This window comes from Sus scrofa, chromosome 17, assembly GCF_054392235.1.
Source record: "Sus scrofa isolate SSC_HxYL_T2T_F1_AM1 chromosome 17, Sscrofa_HxYL_maternal_Yorkshire_Landrace_v2.0, whole genome shotgun sequence".
Lineage (NCBI taxonomy): Eukaryota > Metazoa > Chordata > Mammalia > Artiodactyla > Suidae > Sus > Sus scrofa.
In genome coordinates this window covers 46,560,719-46,582,624 of record NC_139399.1, presented here as the reverse complement: position 1 = coordinate 46,582,624, position 21,906 = coordinate 46,560,719, and the positions used below count along the sequence as shown (strand labels likewise).

Here is a 21,906-nt window from a genome sequence, read left to right as displayed (position 1 = left end):
GTTCCCTGGTGGCTCAGCTGGTTAAGGATCCAGTGTTGTCACTACTGTGGTGCAGGTTCAGTCTCTGGCTTGGGGACTTCTACATCCTGCAGGTACAGCCAAGAAAAAAAATACATATAGTTTAAATTATGCAAAATAGTGCTATGTGTTGTTTAGGGCACATGTATATGTAGTAAAAGTATTTTTACCTTTTTTTTTTTTGTGAGAGTTAAATACCAAATAAAGGGTTCTGGCTGCTTAAGGGATGAAAGGAAATTAAGTCAGGTAAGAGGATTTAGGGGGACATTTGTCAATAGAGTTTTACTTATGAAACTGGGCACATGCATGCTCATTGTATCACTTTTATTTAGTTAAAATATTTTTAATTTAAATAGTAAAATATGCTCATTGTAAAAAATGAAAATCAACTGATATGGAAAGTTATAAAGTAGGTCCCTTATTCATCTTCCACATTCCATGAGCCATCTTTGTTTCATTATATTTTTTTACACCGATTTGTGTCTTAATTATTTCAATAATTAATTTAAAAGAAAATAAAGATCATCTTATCCAACCTCTCAGCTAACTCCTTGCAGTGGAAGATCTCTCCTCGGTAACTTCCTGTTGCCACTTAATTGGAGAGAAGGTCCAGCAGGGACAACCTTGGGTTATGACAATGACATTTCTCTCAGTTTCACCCTGTCCTGTCTCCCTAGGCTACCAACCTGGCTCCGGCGGATCCCAACGGCAAAGCAGACCCCTACGTGGTGGTGAGCGCTGGCCGGGAGCGGCTGGACACCAAGGAGCGCTACATCCCTAAGCAACTGAACCCCATCTTTGGAGAGTGAGGCTGGGGCCTGGGCTGGGGAATAGGAGCAGCTTTGCCATCTAGCCCTGTGTCTCTCCCTCACGCAGCTGGTGTGGTGATGGGGGCGGAATGGACAGAGGCTGCTGCGTCCCCTCACGCCCCTACCCCCACAAGATCGCCTCCTAGGCATGGAGATGTTCCCAGCCCTGCTCTCTCCTGGCCAGGGTCCTGGAGCTCAGCATCTCTCTCCCTGCTGAGCCAGAGCTGACTGTGGCTGTGTTTGATCATGACCTTGTGGGTTCTGATGACCTCATCGGAGAGACCCACATTGATCTGGAAAACCGATTCTACAGCCACCACAGGGCAAACTGTGGGCTGGCGTCCCAGTATGACATGTGAGTCCAGCAGGGCCCTCAGGAGCCATTCGAAGTCTGACCAAAGACATTCAAGCTCACATCCCACCTGTGTGTCCAGATCCTTTGATTTCATAGAAGGGGGACTCACCCTCGACCAAGACATTATGGCTTAGTGGTCAAGAAATGGGCTTGGGAGTTGGGGTCCTGTGACTACTAAGTCACTTGGCCTCTCTGAGCATCAATTTCCTCATCTGAAAAATGGAGGTAATTATATCAATATCGCCTTTATAGGAACACCTGGCATGCATATTTAATTTTCACAGTTACCGTAAGCACGGACTAACCTGTCCGCCATGCAACTTAAACCTGGATCCCGTGTCTTCAAGGGTCCCATCCCTGCACCTGTCCCCAGTCATGTTCATATGCTGGATCCAACTGAGGTACCTTCTTTTCCTGCCTTCAGGGGTGGGTACAATGCCTGGCGTGATGCATTCCGGCCTTCACAGATCCTGGCAGGGCTGTGCCAACGCTGTGGCCTCCCTGCTCCTGAATACCGAGCTGGAGCTGTCAAGGTGGGCAGCAAAGTCTTTCTGACACCGCCAGAGACTCTGCCCCCAGGTACCAGCCTCTCTCTGCTGAACAGTCCAGACAGTGGAGCAATGTGGTAGAACAAGTTACCGGGGTCCCTGGTGCCCAGGCTAGTGTGCTCCCCAAAGAACCCACCTCCTTCTGCAAGCAGAGGAGGTGAGTTTGGCTGAGTAAGGACAATGGTGGAGACAAAATGGTCTTTGTTGGTGAGCGTGAGATCCCCAAAGAGCCCTAGTGGACCACCTCATAGCCCTAAGTAATTGAGGACACAGAGTGGCCCATAAGGGGTCCCATACAACATACAATATGGCTATAGAATTTAGCTCACATTTCATAAATGGCCAGTAGTGTATTCTCTAAACAAGGGCTGCACAAAGGCCACAGCCCCTCCAATCCCACTGTCCCTGTGACTGCTGGCCCTTCACTGGCTTCTTACAGAAGTATCCCTCCACTTTCTGTGCATTGTGGATTTGCCCTCCCAGCCCAGGTAGGGTTTGTCCTAAGCAGTAGCTGCCTCAGCCTAGAGCATCTTTTAAGGGGCGGTGGAAGGAGAATTGAGAACTGTGCGGAACCCAAACTCACACACTTCTTGTTGCAGGTGGAGGGAGCTCCAAAGTGGCAAGTGAGGTCCCTGAGGAGGCCCAGGCATTGCTGGTGCTGCGGCGTTGGCAGGAGATGCCAAGGCTTGGGATCCAGCTGGTACCTGAGCATGTAGAAACACGGCCCCTCTACCATCCCCGAAGCCCAGGGCTGCTGCAGGTGAGAGAGGACTCCCACCTGGTCCTGGACCTGGCATCCCTGGATGCTCTTTCCCTGAGCACTGCCACTTCTGACTCTGGCTCCTCATCCTGGTTCCCAGCATCCCCATTTCAGACTTGGTCTTCCATCCCGGACTCCATAACCCCACCTTGGATCCTAGTTCTGAAGGATCCCTACCCCTTGGTCACCAAGGCTCAGACATGGCATTCCCAACCTGTTCTCTACCCCAGATTCCTGGGATCTGGACCTGGGGAACACTAGATGTCACTTCTGATTTCAGGCTTCCACTTCTGGGGCCTCATCTCTGAACCCCCAGGCTAAGCCTGGAACCCTGCACTTCAGACTCCACATTCTTCCTTATCCCTCAGGATCTGCCCTCTTAACCCCCAGCTCTTCTCTCCACCTGGGGCAAGGTGCAGCCTCCGATGACAGGGCCCTTAGGGTAGGTGGGACCCCACCAAGGCCCTTCAGCCTCATCCTGTGCTGGCAGGGATCCCTTCACATGTGGATTGACATCTTCCCACGAGATGTGCCTGCCCCACCCCCAGTGGATATCAAGCCTCGGCAGCCAATCAGGTGAGAGAGAGTCCTGGATCCTCCTCCACGGGCAGGCACATCTTACCTTGTACAAGGGCCCCCAGTGAAGCAGGCAGTACTGACCCAGGGTTCAGGTAGGTGAGCCATTAAATTTCCTTTTGTTCATAAGCCACTGTGAGTTGGGTGTCTGTCACGCAAATACCAACCAACTCCCTTCTGACCTGAGCCTGAGAGGAGGGCATATGCACTTCAGATGTTGTCAGCAGGCTGTCACTGTCTATCTCTTGGCTTTGCTTTCCTTGGTGTCACTCTTCAGGGAGGCTTTCGCAGTCTGGGGTCAGAGTGGCTTATAAGGGTGCCTGGCTTTTAACAGTATCAGGCTTACATCTTACCGACTGGACTACTTGAGCAGAAAAGTAAACACCTCTTTCCCAGTTAGAGCAAGAGTTTTGGGCTGGCTCTCATCAGACCAACTTGGGTCAAAGGCTGGTTCCTGAACCAATCATTGTGATCAGGGGGCTGTAATATGTTGATTGGCTGGTCCTGGGTGATGTTCTAGGTGATGACCCCATCTCTGGAGCCAGGTAGGGGATGGTGTACCCCACAGGGTCACACAGATCGACAGCAGTAGGGGTGGCCTGGAGAAGATAAGGGTGCTGTCAAAACATGAGAGGAAACTGATAACTGGGCAAGAGAAAACAACAGATATCCAGGACTCATGACAGCCAAGGACCAGGCTGTCTGGGGTAGGATCAAGAGTGTTGCAGCCTCTCCTTCTGTACCTCAGGGGCTTCATGCTGTCATCCCCTCTCGGTCTCTCCTTCTCCTACTTGTCTTTGCTCGCACAGCACTTTGGCTTGTGGTGATTCCAGCTCTGCATCTGATGCTATGATAACCTTTCGAGGTCTTGATTGCAAATGTATGGAGGGAGAACCTCACTGGCCCAGCTTGGGTCAGCAGACCCTTGGGTACCGTCTGCAGTGGCTGGGGTGTCAGTGATACCTGGGGCTGCCTGGTCACCCAGCTGGGCACACATCGGGTGCTCTGTGAATACCAGTGGCCCTTGCCCAGGTCCTTCCTGCAGCCCCTCCCGGGAACCCTCTCTGGAGTCTGAAAACCCTCCCCCAACCCATCCCTCAGCTATGAGCTCAGAGTCATCATCTGGAACACGGAGGATGTAGTTCTGGATGACGTGAACCCGCTCACCGGAGAGATGTCAAGCGACATCTATGTGAAAAGGTGGGCCTGCAGGCTGGGCCGGGCACGTGGCTGTGTACTGAGGTGAGATTGAGAACAGGGGCTTGGGCCCTGGGCTGAGCCAGAGCTCTGTCCCCTAGGCCCTGGACAGTGGCTGCAGCTGGGTGGAGGGACTGGGCTGGTGGTGAGTGGAGGGGCAGGCTGGGTGAGGAGCCGGTTCCAGCTTGGCCCAGGCACAGATGCCCACCCCTCAGCCTGCACCCTTCCCGACTCCAGCTGGGTGAAGGGGCTGGAGCCTGACAAGCAGGAGACGGACGTTCACTTCAACTCTCTGACTGGGGAGGGGAACTTCAACTGGCGCTTCGTGTTCCGTTTCGACTACCTACCCACGGAGCGCGAGGTGAGCATCCGGCGCCGGCCTGGACCCTTCGCCCTGGAGGAAGCTGAGTTCCGGCAGCCGGCTGTGCTGGTCCTGCAGGTCTGGGACTATGACCGCATCTCCGCCAACGACTTCCTCGGTACTGGCTAGGGGCCCTCCTACCTCAGCCCCAAGTCCCACTTTCTGCCCTCATTGCCCTGCCCCTTGTCCCTGGGTTGCCTCTCTAACCCGACCCTGAATCCTGGATTTCAGACCCAGGGTCATCAAACCTTTGCTTTCTGGCCTAATTACTGAGCTTCTTCAGCCCTGAGCGCCATAACCTCCATTCCCACTCGAAGTCAGTCCTCTGATTTGACCTGAGCTCAGGTTACTCTATACACCAATCCATGGCCTGTAGTCTCTGCTTTGGCAGTCTGGTCCCATCCTGGGCTGTTTCATCAGGGTCTGACATTTGGGTTGTGGTGTGTGGTCCACAGCTGTGGCCTGACCACTACATCCTAAGTCTTGATGCCCCGCCTTCCCATCTGGCTGTGCCACCTCCTCCCCCAGCCTGTCGTCAACCCCGGGCTCTGATTCCTTGGTGTCGTTCTCAGGGAAGGGAGGGTGGCTCAGATAAACCTTGATCTCCCGCCTCACCTAGAGAACTCTGGATTTACAGGGTCCCTGGAGCTGCAGCTACCAGACATGGTGCGAGGGGCGCGGGGCCCTGAGCTCTGCTCCGTGCGGCTGGCCCGGGAAGGGGCTGGGCCAAGGTGTAATCTGTTTCGCTGTCGCCGCTTGCGGGGCTGGTGGCCTGTGGTGAAGCTGCGAGAGCCAGAGGATGAGGAGCGGGAGCAGCGGGAGGCTCAAGCTGGCAAGAAGAGGAAGAAGAGGAGGAGGGGCCGGCCAGAAGACTTAGAGTTCAAGGACGCAGGAGGCAACGTCTACATCCTCACGGTGGGTACAGCCGGGGCAGGAACCAGGCCAGGCAGGGGCCAGACCTGAGCCCGCCTAAGGGCGTGGCCTCTGTTCCCCCCTTTTCTAGGGGAAAGTAGAGGCAGAGTTTGAGCTGCTGACTGTGGAGGAGGCTGAGAAACGGCCAGTGGGGAAGGGACGCAAGGAGCCAGAGCCCTTGGAGAAGCCCAAGTGAGTGGGCGGCACAGGAGGCGGGCCAGAGCCTGGGGAAGGCTGAAGGGCGGCCAGGGGCTTCCTCATCACTACCACCACCTATCCCCCCACAGCCGCCCCAAAACCTCCTTCAACTGGTTCGTGAACCCGTTGAAGACCTTCGTCTTCTTCATCTGGCGCCGGTACTGGCGCATCCTGCTGTTGCTGCTGCTGCTGGCGCTCATCACCATCTTCCTCCTCCTCGTCTTCTACACCATGCCTGGCCAGATCAGCCGGGTCATCTTCCACCCTCTCCAAGGACCCTGACTGACCCTGGACATTCGTCCCACAATGTCGACGCCTCAACTCCTGCTCCTGGCGTCCTTCCCACCAGTAGGAACCCTGCCAGAGTTCACCACTTTCTCCGAGTAATCCTTATCAAGCATCCACTCTGTCACCTGAACACATGCTGTGGAGAATAAATAATACTGGGGGCAGAGAACAGAGATGTTATTGGGTGGCCTCAGGTGCTGGGATTCATTGGACTAATGAATACACAGGATGGGGGGCTGCCTGTGTGCCAGGAATAGGACCTGGTGGGGGTTTGCCACTGAGATGTCGTGCCCTCTGCCCAGCCTGCCTGATGCTCCTGCTCCCGTGAGGAGCAGGATTAGTGGGAGGTGCAAGCCTGGCAAGCTGGCCAATGGCTGGGTCCCTCCAACCTGATCGGCCACGGCTGCCAAGATAGTGAAATCCTTTATGTGCTTTGTGAACTTCCACCAACCCCAAGAGTAGGCAGATTACTTAGGATGCTTTTGGTTGCAAGTGATAGAAATCCCAACCCAAAGTGACTTAAGCCAAGAGAGAATTTGACTTACATAGCTGTAATTCCCAGGGTTTGGCTGGCTTCAAGTGCTGTTTGCCACAGGGTTCCAATGTCACCAAGACTGGTTCTCTGCCTCCAAGGTTGGCACTGCTGTCCTCAGGGGAAGCTTATTTGCAGACAAGATCTCTCCTTGGAAGTGCAGGAGGGCTGCGGCAATCCCACGTCTCCCCATAACCATGTCCAGAAGGAAGGAAAGCTCTCCTAGTCCTGCCAGAGCCATGGGCTCTGGGTCACCCGGGCCAGAGGGGTGGGTTATACTGACTGGGGCCCTCCTCTGAAGCTTAGGGTGGGAGATCCACCCTCCTCCCAAATCACATAACCTCACAGGGTATGCAGGGAGGTCCCCAGAGGAAACTGGATACCGTTAACAAGGGGGAATGGTTCCCGGGTGACCAAAAAACGAAGCTGGCAAGATGTGACAAATGCCCACCAATAACACATCCAAGGTCACAGCTTATAAGTGACCACATCAGAGCTGGGTCTTGGGTCTGTCTGCCTCCAGTGGTTTTGCTGTCATTGCCCTTCTTTGCTTTCTGTCCGCATCTCCCCCCACTACTGCCTTACATCGTAACTCCCTGAGAAATGATCAGCTGAATTGACCAGCTATTAAGGTCTTTGGTTCCCGGGCTGTGCTGTGGGGGGATCTCAGGGCGGTTCCCTGCACCTCTCAAGGGCTGTAATGGGAAGCCCTGACTAGGTTCAAAGCCGGGGTCTGATGCTAGCTCTGCTCCAGAATGGCCACTGCTACCTTCCCTCCCTGTTTTTCAGTTCTGTGTCCACCTAGGATATTGCAAAGGACCTAGCCGGACCCTTCGGGCACCAGCACAGCAGGGGCTTGGCACAGAGCAAGGTGAGTAGGAGGGAATCTGGTGACTGAGCCCAGGATAGCAGGGAGGGGCCCCAGCTTTAAACTCACAAGCCTGGGGGCCGTGCGGACTCATCCTATTACAGTCCAGCTTAGCCCTGGGCTGAACCCAAAAGGCTTAAAGACCACAGTGCAGGAGGGACTGATGATGGCTGTGGGGTGGACATCGGTCTGGTCTGAATAAGGCCCTATTAAGCAGGGGATGTGCAGGTGGGACTCCCAGAGGCATCTGGCTCTGATTTGTCAGTCCTGACTGCCCTCAACAAGTGGCTGTGATGAGGGGTTGTTCCCAGGCTCCAGCCAGACCCACGAACCACACAGAGACCAGCAAGTACTATCACAATCAATACATTTACCAACCTGGGGCTGTGACCGACCTCTGAATAGGGGTTTGGAGGGAAGGACAAGAGGCTGGGAAAATGACCACAAGGCCAAAGAGAAACAGGAGGAGGAGGGAACAGAGTGGGGAGGGGACAACTACGTCGTCTTTCCAAGATCAATTTTCTTCTGGATGGCTCGAGCCGAGTGGTAGATGAGAGAGTCGATGAGTCCGGCCACTGGGGAGAGAGACAAGGGCTGGCACTGGCCCAGTTGGGCCCTTGGCTTGACCTCCAGGGCCCTGTCACCTAACAGGCCAGGCCAGGCTAGCTTCTCCCCTTAGCCCTTGAAGTGCCCCTCCCCCCTCAACCAAAGCCAAGCTTCACACCCCCCACCATGTCCCCAACCCCAAAAGGATGCCCTTGAGCTTCTGACCTGTGAACATTCCCCCGATGATGGCGCACACGCCTGTCAGGAAGTGTGTGAAGGACCTGGCAGAGGGCAGGGAGGGTCAGCAGGCACCCCACTCCCCTGCAGGCCCAGGCCCCTCCCTTCCCCCACCCTCACCTGTGCTTCTCTGTCAGCTTCACCATCATGGGCGAGAGCTCGTACAGCACAAAGACTCCAGGAAGCCCCTGATCACCCATCAGCCCGCTGGCGACCTTCTCATGTCTGGTCACAGAGAACTGATTTGTCCTCAGCACCTGAGGCAGGAGAGGAGCCTGGGTCAGGACAAGGCTGACCTGACTCCCAACCCCCGCAGCCCTACCCCTGTACCTGCCCCTTGTCTTATAGAGCCTCAACCGTGTAAAGGAGAAAACGAGACCCCATGTTGGGACAGACACTGCAAGGCCTGAGGACCACCTACATGTCTTCTTCCAGGCTTCCCATCCCAGCCTCCCCTCCAGTCACTAGCTCTTTACCATTCACCACTCCAGCTACGTTGGGAGCACCCTCTTGATGGGGGTCCAGAGATGAGAAGCAGCCCTCCGAGGGTGCATCAGCAGCCCCTGGCAAGGCTGGGCCTGCCCTCCTCTTGGCCTCAGTCCCGTGCTCTCTACTAGTCTGCAGAGATGCTGCTCACAGGCCACAGCAGAGACGGGAGGAGGGGGCACAGAGGGTGAGCCTGGCTCACCCCAGCCCAGGGCAGACCAGAGGGGACAGTGAGGCAGAGAGGGGACCCTGGAGGCATGGATGCAGGCAGTTTGGGCAAGTAGGAAAAGTGTTCTGAAACCTGTCAGCCTGGGACCTGGTGCTCCGGCTGTGAGGGCCAATCACCTACCCTCGCTGAGCCTCAGCTTGTCACTATCACGGGGGCTAAGACAGGACCTCACTTCCCAGGCTGAAGGAACTCAAGTGCTTGGCCCCAAGAGGGGCTCTGATGTCTGAGCGCCCCAACTCACCTCGCCATCCACCTTCATGTACACCGTGGGCACGACCTTCACGAAGTACTGGAACATCATGGAGGCTGCAGGGAGAAGAGAGCACTGGGTGTGGGCGTGGGCGCAGGCAGGGCTTTGGCAGCTGGGGGCTACCTCCCAGGCTGCTACCTTGGGGTGCGGTGACGTTGGTGCGGTCCAGGGGGTTCACAATGCCCGGGTAGTCCTCTCCGAATGACAGGTGCTGGATGTAGTGGGTCATGTTGATCTGCAAGCAACACCGGTGCCTGGGCCCCAGAGCACCCGAGGCCCCAGGCCGCACCCCATCAAAGGCTCCTGAGGACAGGAGCTGACGGGCACCTGGGTCTGGAGAGTGGATGTGAGGAGCAGGTGGAGGGAAGGAGGGGCCCTGCCTGGGAGAACTCACCTCCATTCTCAGCCCCCACCCAGGAACCCCTTCCTCAGTCTACAGGCTCCTGGGGCTCCAGAGTTTGAGGTTCTGGCTGCACCCACACAGGAGGCAAACACAGACTGGGCATGGGCCCTGTGTGGCAGGTGCTGGCTTTGCCTGGAGGCATTGGCTGGAGGGCTCAGATCTCCCAGCTCCTGTCCTGCTCCTGTCTAGATCAAACTCAGCCACTAGAGGGATCTTTAAAAAAAACGCAAATTTGATTGCATCTTGACCCTGTTTAAAGCAAGCTAACAGCTTCCCACTGCTCGAGAGAAAGACCGGACTCCCTGGCATGGCCTGCCAACCCTCCAGCCTCACCAAACCACAGTGGCCCCGTGCTTCCCAAGTGCCATGCTGTCTCCAGACATCACCCCCAGGCTCCCTCTGCCCAGATGCTCTTGTCCAATACCATCGGTCTCCAGCCTACATAGATTTCAGTTCAAAAGTCGCTCCCAGTCCCCTCAGACTGCGTCCCCTGCCAGAATATGGTTTATATTTCTCTATCTGCTCCCCTGTCCCCGGATGTCCCTACAGAGAATGAGAACAGCAGCCACGCCTCCACCTCCATCTGTCCTCCATGGTTTCCACCCAGTACTTACATTGTCAAGGCCGAAGCTCTGGAGGTCATGGACTAGGAGAGAAGGGAGAAGGGGTCACTCAGTGGAGCAGGCTTCCCAGACCCTCACCGGGGCCTCCTCACTCCTCCCTCTGGGCTGTGACCTGCCTGTTCTCCACCCCTCACTCACTCACCAGCCTGGCCCTGCTAGAGCGCAGCGAGGGCCACTAGAGGCCCCACTTCTACCCTGACATCTACAGGGAGCCCTTCATGGGCATCACTCTAGGCCTTTGCTCCCACCAAGGCACTGCCTGCATCTCAGGATTTAACCCACTGACTCTGGTCTCCTATTAACTAGAGCTGATGGCTAATCACTGAGCCCCAAAGTGAGATGGGACCTGAGAATGTGGTCCAAGCTCTTTCCCTGGCTCCTTGCCCCCACCCTCAAGCCACCGAAGGAAGTCCCACAGGCACCCTGTACCTCTGCTCCAGAACAGTTCTTCCTGCCCTCTAACCCTGATCCCTCTTGCTACAAGGAACTCCACCTCAAAGATATATCCCACAGCTTTTTATAGTCCACCCAGCAGCCAGGCCAGAGAAGAACCCCATCCCAGGCCCATCCAAACCTCTCCCCATCCTGGGTGGGCAGGCTGCCCCAGAAATGGGGGCTTGGCCTTGCTGGGGGGCAGGGCCACTTACTCTCCACAGCATGTACTGCAGCATGGGGGAGGGAAGCAGAGAGGAAGAGGAAAAGAAAAAAAGATTGAGAGCTTCACAATGAGAACAATGGAGCAAGATACATGGTAGAAGGGAAGACTGGACTGTTCCTGCCTCAGCAGCAGGGTCCAGACACAGCTAATAAGTCTCTCCTCAGGCCCCTCCCCCAAGGAGCCCTTCCCCGGCCAGAGAAGAGTACAAGGGGGCTTGGGGCAGAAGTATGGTGGCCTAGGAAGACAAAAGACCTAGAGCTCAAAGAGTCACTTTCCTAGCTGTGTGACTTTGGGCAAATCACTTGTCCTCTCTGAGCCTTGGTATTCTCCTCTGCACAGGGCTGTCCTGAGGACCAGGTAGGATCTAAGATGGGAAAGTCCTTGGTAAACTTTACAGTCTTCCCCTTTCCTCTCCCAAATCAACACGATGTCAGAAACTAGCTCACAGGCCTTCAATTCAGGCTCTGGCCATGGACAACTGTAGCTTCCCTTCGAACATCCCTCTAGGGAACAGTGCACCCTTTGTCCTGGGCTCCCTGACTCTGACAGAGAAGTGGAGAAGCACCCACCCTTCTGAGTTCCCACTGGCGCTGTGCCCACAGCTCCACATCAATCATCTTCCCATGATTTCAGAGAGACCACCCTTCCCCAGCCCCTCCAGATCTATCTACCTGCCCCGCCCCAACACTCAGCCTCATCCCCCCCACCCCTGACTGCCTGAAAGACCAGCAGGGCCATCTCCGTCGGGCCTGGTATTCCTGCTGAGCTTTATCACTGGTCAGCTCAAGACTTCTGGGTCATCCCACATCCTCTGGAGTCTTGTCACCAGATGGCTCTATCCATTCTCAAGTACGATCCTGTCTCCCATCCCTCTGAGACCTCCCGTGGGCCCTATTACTCAACAGCAAAACCCCAACATCTCCAACCTCCAAATATTCCCTCACCTTTGTGCTCCGACCGCAGCCTGGCTCTTCCCTGAAGGCACTATTTCCCTTGCAGCCCCCCAGGCAGGGGCTTTTTCTCTCCCATACCCTCTTCCTCCTTAACTTTAAGAGAGGTTCTCCTTGTTCCTCAATGCCATTTCCAGATCACTATCCCTTGATTTTCCCTAAAAATCTCCAGTTTTGCAGCTCATGGCAATGACACTACCACCTACTCCATCTGTCTGAACTTCTCGGAGACACACACAGACCTGCTGGTCAGTCCTCTCACGCCGGTTCTCCAGGGCTTTAGCCAGTGACTGTCTCCCTCTCCTATACGATGATGGCCCTGTCACAACTCCTGGTGGCCATGTCACTCAGCTGCCAACGCACCCATACCTACATAGTCTGCCTTTCCTCCTGTTGCCAAGTAAGGGCGTTCTACACAGCTAAGGCCTAGATTCTGTCTCTTCCTCCTAAAGGACCTCACTCCAGGGAATGTCCTCCCTCTCGGGAGCAGCACTTCTGCCCTCCTCAGCAGGTAATATCTGACAGCATATTAACACCAGGCGGCATCACACATCTGACAAACCACTCCCGCGCCCCCCACTGCCTATTTCCCTCCAGCCAGAGCCCACTCTCTCCCTTCCCTCTATTTTTAAAATTTATTTATTTATTTATTGGCTGCACTCATGGCATGTGGAAGTTCCCAGGCCAGGGGTGAAACCTGCACCACAGGAGTGGCCTGAGCCACTGCAGTGACAATGCTAGGTCCTTGATCTGCTGAGGCACCAGGGGACTCCTCTCCCTTCCCTTTAGAACAAACCCCATAAAAGAGCTGTCTCCACTCATGGGCTCCAACTCTTCTCCTATTCCCTCCTGAACCCACTCACTGGCTGCTCCCTGGCACTCAACCCAAACTGCTCTGTTAAGGTCACAAAGACCACTACCATGCTATACCCCCAATGATCATTCTACTTGGCATCCAGAAGCATCTGATATGGTTTTGGAAACACTTCCATTTCTTGGCTTGCAGGACAAGCCAGGGCTCTGTGTTTCTTGCCAGGCTCCTCCGCTGCTTCCTCCTGAGCCCCGTCCTCTAAAGCTGGGGGTCCAGTGCTTGGTGCTCTGAGCTTTCCTCTTCACCACCTACCCTCACCTCCACCTGCAAGGTCCTTCATCCAGTTCCACAGCTTTAAATACACTGATGACTCCAACATTTGTACCTCCAGGCCAGACCTCTGCCTCGAATTCCACATTTGAATAACTCATTGCTTACCTGATACCTGGGTATCTAAAAGGACATGCTGAAAGCAGCTCTATGTCCCCCACTCCAACCATCTAAACCTGTTCCTCTGAGTCTTCACCGCCTCACTAAATGGTAACTTCATCCTTCTCGCTGCTCAAGTACAAAACTTTTGGAGTCATTCTCTTTGCTTTACCTTCCCACCCGACAGGAACTCCTCTCAGCTCTACCTTCAAAATATACACAATCACTTCTCACCTCCTCTACTGCCACTGTGCCCAGCCCCCATCATCCGGCACCCGGATCCATCACTGCGACAGCCTCCCAGCTGGCCTTGCGGTATCTGTCCTCCCCTCCACAGTCTTCACACAGCAGAATGCTGCCTACTTTTTGAAGTTTTGTGGGGTTTTTTTGCTTTTTTGTTTGTTTTTAGGGCTGCACCCAGGGCATATAGAAGTTCCCAAGCTAGGGGTTGAATTGGAGCTACTGCTGCGAGCCTACACCACAGCCACAGCAATGTAGGATCCGAGCTATGCCTGTGACCTGCCCCACAGCTCACGGCAATGCCGGATCCTTAACCCACTGAGTGAGGCAGGAATCAAACTTGAATTCTCATGGATCCTAGTCGGGTTTGTTAACCCCTGAGCCGTGAAGGGAACTCCTACTTTTTGAAGTTAAATCAGATCATGCACCACTTCTTCAGAGCCCTGCCACAGCCTCCTTCAGAGCCCTACCATCTGGCACGGGGTGAAAGCTCAAGTCCCTACAAGGCTCTTGGGGGCCCCACTTGACACGCCCCTGTCACTCCCACCTTATTCCTAACCCCGCAGCTCTGCTCACTGAGCCCCAGGCACCCTAATTCTCAAGGTACTGGTACCTCAAGTTCACCAAGCCCATTCCTGCCTTAGGGATTTCCATTCTCTGCTTGAAACGCTTCTCCCACACTTCTATGCGGCTGGTCCCTTCACTTTCTTCAGGTCTTTGCTCAAACATTACCCATCAGAGAGTCTTTCCCTGACCACTCTGTATGAAACGGCACACACATAACTTCTCTCTCAAGCCTCTCACCCCCATCATCTTTATCCTGCCTCTTATGGGTTCATGTTACTTAAAAACATCTGATGTACCATATAATTTATATACTTGTTTATTGTCTATTTCTTTACTAGGCTGTTCTGAGGGCAGGGTACTTTGCTTTGATCACTATTGTGTTCTTAGCTCCTAGACTAGTACATGGCACACAGTAGGTGATTACTAAATATCTAGAGAATGGATGGATGAATAAATGAATGAGAATAAATTTCATTTACTCACACCTGTGAACAACTGTACGGTAGGTACTATTTCAGGCCCATTTTATAGGAGAAACTGAGTAGGACTCGATACTTCCCAAATATGACACTGCTCTGGGAAGGCAGAACCTGGGCTCCAGACCAGCTCTGCTTTCCCTAAAGCCTCACACACAGGTCATCTGACATTGGGGCTACCATTTAAACACATGCCTATCACAAGCCAGGCTCTGTGCTGTCATATTTTGGAGGATTTTTTTGCTGTTGTTTTTTGGGCTTTTTGTGGGGCTGCACCTGTGACATAGGGAGGTCCCAGGCCAGGGACTGAATCTGAGTTACAGCTGTGACCTATGCCACCGCTGTGGCAACACCAGACCTTAACCTACTGTGCCACAGCAGGAACTCCCATGCTATCATCTTTACCCTGCCCAAACAGCCTAGGAAATCAGTATTATTATCACCATTTTATAAAGTAGAACACTGAAGCTCAAAAAGGAAACTGTCTCCAAGTTTCAAATAGCCAGTAAGGTCTAAAACTGAAATCTGAAGCCAGGCAGTCTGGCTCCTCAGCTGTGCTCTTAACTGGTTACCAAACCCTGAGATGAGGGTTTGCTCTGGGCCAAAGACTAAAGAGCATCAGGCAGGCAAAGGGGCATTCAAACTCAACCTGGGTCTGGAAGTGAAGCTCCCGGTTGATGCAGATCACTTACCATGCACATGGGACTGCTGGAAGCTCTTCCCGGGGGCGAAGTGGAAGTTCCCAGCCACCTGTAAGGGAGATAACCCTCTCTTTCCCCAGCTGTTTCCGCCCTTCCTTTTGTCCCCTGAGGACAAGTGGGCCCTCGATTCACAGTGGAGTGGGGCCAGCCCACAGCCCCGCTGGCCCTGTCCTGCCTCGGGTCCTCCTGTACCTTGTTGACTTCCAAGAAGCCGTACACCTGGCAGCCTTCATTCTTCTGCTCCTGCATCTTCTGGCTGAAGCCCTCCCGCCGGCACTGCTCAATAGTGTCTGGGTTCTTGAAGGCCCAGCCTCGACGGCGATATGCCTCCCGCACATCCTCGCAGGAGTTACAGCACCTGTCGGAGATGGGGTGCAGGGGTAAGAGTGTCAAATAGGCACAAAAATAATGCTGGCATCTTGGGAAATAAAGCGGTTCTGTCCAATAATGAAGCCTTGCCAGCCTCATTCCTGACCACCAAACATTCTCAAAGTTTGTTTCCTCAGCAGGACTATTAAAAATACATATTCTCATTTTGTTTGGGATGATGAAAAGTTTTGGACCAGGCAGTAGTGATGGCTTTACAATGCTATGAATGAAGTTAATGCCACCGGACTGCGCACATGAAAATGGTTAAAGTGGTAAATTTTATTTCATATATATGTTACCTAAATAAAAAAATTTTAAATACACATTCCCAGGCCCTACCCTAGACCAGCTGAATCAGCCTCTCAGGGGCCAGGGCCCAAGAAACAAAACAGCAATTGCCACATATTGAGGGCTTAATAACCTGGGCTGGGCCTTCCAGCTCAGTGCTTCACAAACAGAATATATTTACTCCTTATGTGACCCTCTGAGAAAGGTAATATTATCATCCCCTGTCACAGGAGAGGTTTTATGTAGCTTGGCCCAAGGACACATGGGTGGAAATCAGGCAGCTGGACTCCAGAGACTACCTCTGAAACAGAGCAAGGACCACTTCAACCTCATCCCTGCTCTGCAGCCCCCAGGCAGGGCCCGGCCACAGAGCCTCAGCCACTTGCACCAGCATCGGTGACCATCTTGTCTAAATTCTTGGTCCGGCCTCCCTACCCCCAAGGTCCAACACAGGCTGAGGATGACCAACGAAAAGTGCCTGGTGGGAGCTGTTCCCCACCACTGCCCAAGTCTGGCTCACTTGATGTCTTCCGTCTCAGCGCCATAGCAGCTCTCACAGCGATCGGGGTCCAGGGAGTCAGGGTCAAACACCTTTATCTCGACTTTCCCGAGCTCTATGGGGAGGGCAGAGGCAGGGGTATCAGCTGGGGGCAGGCACAGTGAGATCTGTACTCCCAATCCCTGCATGCACCCTTCAGCCTGTGGCTTAAGAATAATAAACATTATAATAGCTAATATTTACATAGTACATACTAAGTGTCAAGCACTAAGTATTTCTACACTGTTATTTCTTTTAATAAAGGTAACAGTAATAAAACAGTAACAGCAAATACTAAATATTACCTGAGTATAGTTGTGTACTTTACATATACATATATTGTCTTTTTTCAGCCCCACAATGACTTTGTGAAGGTGGAGGTTATTATTCCCATCGTACTTGAGGAGGAGCTGAGGCTCAGAATTGAAAGGTGATTTTGCCTAATGCAACCCAGTAAGTGGCAGATTTCAACTCTAATTCCAAAGTGTATGCCCTTAACCACGGTGCTTCTCCTCGGTCTCTTTGCACCTGGCTCCCTGCCTTTAACTACCTCACTGTAACTGGTGATTTCAATATTCAATACCCTGACCTTCTGCCCTCCAATCCTCTTTTTATTTTGTCATCTAACCCTATACACCCATTTCCATACTCATACCCAGAGTTATTACCAATTACCATTAACCTTCCAAAATTCAATTTCAAGTATCCTAGTCTTCAATCTTATCATCATTTCCCCAGCTTTCTCTCTCTGGCACCCAAACTCCACCAGTTCTTTGACATCATGGACACTATCACCCTTTCATGTCCTCACTTCCCTCATTTAAATTTCACGGTCCAGGAGTTCCCGTCGTGGCGCAGTGGTTAACGAATCCGACTAGGAACCATGAGGTCGCGGGTTCGGTCCCTGCCCTTGCTCAGTGGGTTAACAATCCGGCGTTGCCGTGAGCTGTGGTGTAGGTTGCAGACTCGGCTTGGATCCTGCGTTGCTGTGACTCTGGTGTAGGCCGGTGGCTACAGCTCCAATTAGACCCCTAGCCAGGGAACTTCCATATGCCGCAGGAGCGGCCCAAAAAATAGCAAAAAGACCAAAAAAAAGAAAAAAAAAATAAATAAATTTCACGGTCCAAATGGGAATGAACAGTCTCTTTAACAAATGGTGTTGGGAAAACTGGATATTCACATGCAAAAGAATGAAATTGTACCCTATTTTACACCACTCACAATAATTAACTTGAAATGGATTAAAGACTTAAATTTAAGACTTGCTACCCTAAGACTCCAAGAAGAAAACCTAAGAAACAATCCTTGAGACTGGTCTTGGCAATTGATTTTTTGGACATGACTTCAAAAGCACAAGCAACAAAAGCAAAAATAAGCAGTGGTGATTACATCAAAATAAAAAGCTTCTGCACAGCAAAGAAACAATTAACAAAATGAAAAGGCAATAAGGAATGGGAGAAATATTTTCAAATGATATATAGCAAAAAACTCAACTAATTCAATTAAAAATGGACAAAGGACTCTAACAGACATTATTCTTTTCTTTTTTAGCCACACCTGTGGCAGGCAGAAGTTCCTAAGCCAAAGACTGAACCCTCATCACAGCAGTGACAAGGCCAGATCTTTAGCCACTAGGCCACTAGGGAACTCAAACAGACAGTTTTCCTTTTTTTTTTTTTTTTTTTGGGTCTTTTTGTCTTTTAGGGCCACAGCTGCAGCATATGGAGGTTCCCAGGCTAAGGGTCCAATCGGTTCTGTAGCCACCAGCCTATGCCACAGCCACAGGAATGTAAACTGGTACAACCATTACGGAAAACAATATGGAAGTTCCTCAAAAAATTAAACACAGAACTACCATATGTTCTAGCAATCCCATTCCTGGGTCTACATACAAAAAAAAAGGAAGGGAGGGTGGGAAGGAAAAAAAGGAAGAAATCAGTATCTTGAAGAGATAGCTATAGTCCCACATTTATCGCAGCATTATTCACAGTAACCAAGACATGAAAACAACCTAAGTGTCCATCATTAGATGAATGGATAAAGAAAATGTGGTATATATTTAAAATGGAATATTATCCAGTCATTAAAAAGAAGAAATCCTGGGAATTCCTGTCGTGGAGCAGCAGAAACGAATCCGACTAGGAACCATGAGGTTGTGGGTTTGACTCCTGGCATCGCTCAGTGGGTTAAGGATCCGGTATTGCCGTGAGCTGTGGTGTAGGTCACAGATGTGGCTTGGATCTGGCGTTGCTGTGTCTTTGGTGTAGGCCAGCAGCTACAGCTCCACTTAGACCTCTGGCCTGGGAACCTCCATATGCTATGGGTGCACCCCTAGAAAAGGCAAAAAGACAAAAAAAAAAAAAAAAAAAAAAAGAAGGAACTCCTACTGTTTGCAACAACATAAATAAACTTTGAGGGCATCATACCAAGTGAAATAAGTCAGAGAAAAACAAATACTGTACGATCTCATTTATATGTAGAATCTGTATCTGCAGAAACAGGGAGTAGATTGGTGGTTGCCAGGGGCTGGGGGGTGGGGGCGGTGAGGGAAATGGGGAAATGTTGGTCAAAGGGTACAGACTTTCAGTTGTAAGAAGAGTTAGCTCTAGGGATCTAATGTACAGCACAGTGACTGTAGTTAACAATATTGTATGTATTCTTGCAAGTTGCTGAGAGTAGCTCTTACATGTTCTCACCACACATACAAAAAAGGTTAAGTGTGTGAGGTAATGGATGTCTTACCTACTGTGTAATCATCTTACAATATAATCATGTTGTATATCTTAAATTTACCTGATGTTATATTTCAATAATACCTCCACAAGGCTGGAAAATAAATTCTATGATCCACTGCTGTAATTATTCTCTTGCCCATAAACCATGGCTCACTTGCTCCTCTCTCTTTTTTTTTTTTTTTTGTCTTTTTGCTATTTCTTTGGGCCGCTCCCGAGGCATATGGAGGTTCCCAGGCTAGGGGTCGAATCGGAGCTGTAGCCACTGGCCCTACACCACAGCTCACGGCAACGCTGGATGGTTAACCCACTGAGCAAGGGCAGGGACCGAACCCGCCACCTCATGGTTCCTAGTCGGACTCCTTAACCACTGCACCACGACAGGAACTCCTTTTTTGTTTTTTTTTCCTCTCTCTTTCTTCATTGTAAAAGCCGAGCAAAACTCAAATCCTAGTTGAGTTCTCGTCTACTTCTTGCCTATGCCTCCCTTAAGACTGCTGCCAATTTTACTTCAGTTCACGCTCCCATTCTTCAGGATGACGAATTTATATCTTTTTCTCTCTCCTTAGGCTTCCAAAAATCCCTTTCTCTTTCTTCACTCTGAGCTAATGGCCTTCCTTTCAATCTCCATTAAAAAAAAAGAGAAGCAATTGAACCTCAATCTCACCACCAAACCCACCAACGCACACTGCACACGCGCTCTCTTCCAGCCCCCACCCTACTTCTTTGCTCTCTTTTATAGCAAAACTCCTGGAAGGATCATCCACATATGATGACTCCACATCCTTTTCTTCTCTTTAATTAGGTTTTCATCCCCAGCGGTACCAAAACAATTCCTTTCAGTCTCCAATGACCTCTGTGTTGCCAACTGAAATGGTCAGAACAACCCAACCAAGCCATTGCTGAATTCCTGACCCACACAAACTGAAGAAAATAATGTTTGTTGTATTAAGCCACTAGTTTGGGGGGTAATTTGTTATATAGTAGTGGATACACAATATCCCCCCGCTTCTCTCAAACGCACACAGAAATCCTCTTCCTCCTCTCTGATCATCAAATCATTCATTTGCTCAGACCAAAGCCCTAGAATCAACCTTGACCCATCAATCTTACCGCAAATTCTATGGGTTTTACCGGTGTTGAACATATATTTGTTGAACAAACACATAATAAAGCTCATGAATAGAACAATCCCAAAGGTGTGACAAATCATAGCTTTCAAGAAGGTTTTGTTATGGAGGGAAACTTAGTTAATGGAGGCAGTGGGAGGTCACCTGGAGAGAGGAATAGAAGCTAAAAGTGAACAGCCACCCTTTACTAGTAGGCCTTGTACACATATTAACTTTATTTGCTCCTACAATTCCAAGTGGTGGGTACTACTGTTTATCACTAACTTAAGAGCTGAGGTCACAAACAGCAAGAGACAAAGCTACATCTGAACTCAGGCAATTTCATGCAAGAACCTTAAGCCATCCTGCATTCCAAAGGGAATATCATTATGGGCTGAATTCTGTCTATGAAGTGTGGAAGCAAACACCCAGAGAAGCTTGGGTTCACCTAGAGGAGTTCTGCCAAGGCAACAGCACATAGAACCGATCCTCAAACTTCTGTTACTCAAACCACAATAAGCAGGGATTGGGGGTCCGCTAAGAATGACAGCCATGTAGAGTACTCTTCTTAATACATACAGGCTGGAAACCTGGATTTCAGTCCACTCTGATTCTTAACGGGGCCGGTGGGGGAGGGGGGACCCTAGGCAAAGCCACTTGACTTCTGTGGGTTCTAGTTGCTTCTTTTGTCACTGGGCTGGCCACACCCACTTGCCAGAAAGTAGGGCTTGGAAGAGCCCAGCTCTGGAATTTGATATCTGGCCTCTTGCCCCCATTTACCATGACGCTCCGCCTCTGAGCTCACGGGGATGCCATCCTTATCTAGCCGCTGCTTGAACAGGTTGTGTTCTACATCCAGCTGCTGTTCCCCAGCTACATCCATGGCATCGATGCTCAGATCTGGAAGCAGGAAGTCAGGGTAAGGGACTGGGATCCTAAAGACAGGGAATCTGGGTTTTGGAGGGTGAGGGGATGCTGGGCTTGTCTTGGGGCAGCAGTGGATGAGGGGAAGGAGGTTGTCCTGGGGTCCAGTCTGGAACCTAAGACTGGAGGCTTGAACCTGGAGGCCCACCTGAGAACCCTGGAACCTGCAATTCCCACCTATGGCGAGGTACTCACAGGCACAAGGCATGTGCGGGAAAAGCACATCGATGTTGATCTTCAGTTTATCTCCCCGGGACTTGTCCACGTAGAGTTCAGGATGCACCTGGGGCAGCACAACCTCAGTAAGAGTTGGCCCCAAGCCTTTCCTTTCCTCTTCCCATCACTAAATCTCATATTCCTAGAATGCCAAGCCCCGCCCACGTGCTAGGCACCGCCCCTTACCTCAGTGGTGAGGTAATACTGCAGCTCAGACAGGAAGAGTAGCAGCATGAGAAGGCCACTGACAATGGTCACTGCAGGGCAAAGAGCGAGAGTCAGAACGGCCTCTGTTCCACTCCCTCAGCCCCCAGCAGGCCGGGCAGGTTCCAGGAGCCACGGCCAAACTCTAGGAGACCTCTCTCCCCGCGACCCTGACCCCGCCACGGCCTACCCGTGGCGCCCCCGCAGGTCTTGACCCGGAAGTCCTCTAGAGTCTTGGGGTAGGCATCGAACTGCTTCAGCTTCCCCAGCGCCTCCATGGGGACCAGCCGGAAAGGGGACGCCAGCGGACCCGCCCCCGCGGCCTGCCTCTTCCGGCCGAGCGCTTGAGCTACGCCCCCTCTCTTTCCTCACGCAGGCGCAGAAAATCTCACGCTTGGCCCCACCCCTCTCTCGCGTTCTCACTCGGGTCGCCCCGCCCTCTGGGTGCCGGTCTTATTTGTGTTCTGCGCTGCCTTCAAGGCCGGGATCTTGAGCTCC

General features: G+C 51.9%; 2 protein-coding genes across 35 annotated transcripts in view; one reads left to right on the top strand and one right to left on the bottom strand.

Moving 5' to 3' along the window:
• The window catches only part of FER1L4 (fer-1 like family member 4), a 43,664-nt gene extending 37,476 nt beyond the window's left edge, over nt 1–6,188 (top strand). For 5 of the 32 annotated variants that reach the window (XM_085003699.1, XM_085003691.1, XM_085003690.1 and 2 more), the window contains 10 exons: nt 696–823; nt 1,012–1,182; nt 1,607–1,761; nt 2,330–2,490; nt 2,981–3,066; nt 4,168–4,308; nt 4,501–4,742; nt 5,262–5,539; nt 5,628–5,728; nt 5,824–6,188. In XM_085003699.1, the coding sequence (XP_084859825.1) occupies nt 696–823; nt 1,012–1,182; nt 1,607–1,761; nt 2,330–2,490; nt 2,981–3,066; nt 4,168–4,308; nt 4,501–4,742; nt 5,262–5,539; nt 5,628–5,728; nt 5,824–6,016 (1,656 nt within the window). In that variant the 3' untranslated portion in view covers nt 6,017–6,188. Of the gene's footprint in view, nt 1–695; nt 824–1,011; nt 1,183–1,466; nt 1,762–2,329; nt 2,491–2,980; nt 3,196–4,167; nt 4,309–4,500; nt 4,743–5,261; nt 5,540–5,627; nt 5,729–5,823 lie in introns of those variants that run through there. The other 27 variants (XM_085003700.1, XM_013985330.3, XM_085003692.1 and 24 more) reach the window with 15 other exon arrangements.
• A 1,584-nt stretch (nt 6,189–7,772) lies between these two features.
• ERGIC3 (ERGIC and golgi 3) lies at nt 7,773–21,726 on the bottom strand. Of its 3 annotated transcripts, XM_003483945.5 has the most exons (14): nt 21,599–21,726; nt 21,391–21,461; nt 21,184–21,271; nt 20,845–20,964; nt 16,206–16,299; nt 15,221–15,386; nt 15,020–15,077; nt 10,844–10,858; nt 10,188–10,219; nt 9,309–9,405; nt 9,162–9,226; nt 8,326–8,462; nt 8,194–8,249; nt 7,773–7,997 (listed from the first exon to the last, which is right to left on the bottom strand). In XM_003483945.5, the coding sequence occupies exons 1-14, from the start codon at nt 21,684–21,686 to the stop codon at nt 7,918–7,920; spliced, it is 1,167 nt and encodes a 388-aa protein (XP_003483993.1). In that variant the 5' UTR covers nt 21,687–21,726; the 3' UTR covers nt 7,773–7,917. The 3 variants fall into 3 exon arrangements, 2 of the variants coding, with proteins under 2 accessions (XP_003483993.1, XP_003483992.1); XM_003483944.5 differs by lacking the exon at nt 10,844–10,858; XR_014832250.1 differs by lacking the exons at nt 7,773–7,997; nt 8,194–8,249; nt 8,326–8,462; ... (2 more) ...; nt 10,188–10,219; nt 10,844–10,858 and adding an exon at nt 13,427–13,681 and having other exon boundaries at nt 14,164–15,077.
• Nucleotides 21,727–21,906: the final 180 nt, after the last annotated feature.

Excerpts from the sequence above, each read along its gene's own strand:
- ERGIC3 (XM_003483945.5), bottom strand. The coding sequence starts at position 21,686 with ATGGAGGCGCTGGGGAAGCTGAAGCAGTTCGATGCCTACCCCAAGACT. Across the intron at positions 21,272-21,390 it reads AGTATTACCTCACCACTGAG|GTGCATCCTGAACTCTACGT; the intron begins GTAAGGGGCGGT and ends GTGCTGCCCCAG. Across the intron at positions 8,250-8,325 it reads AAGCTGACAGAGAAGCACAG|GTCCTTCACACACTTCCTGA; the intron begins GTGAGGGTGGGG and ends GCCCTCTGCCAG.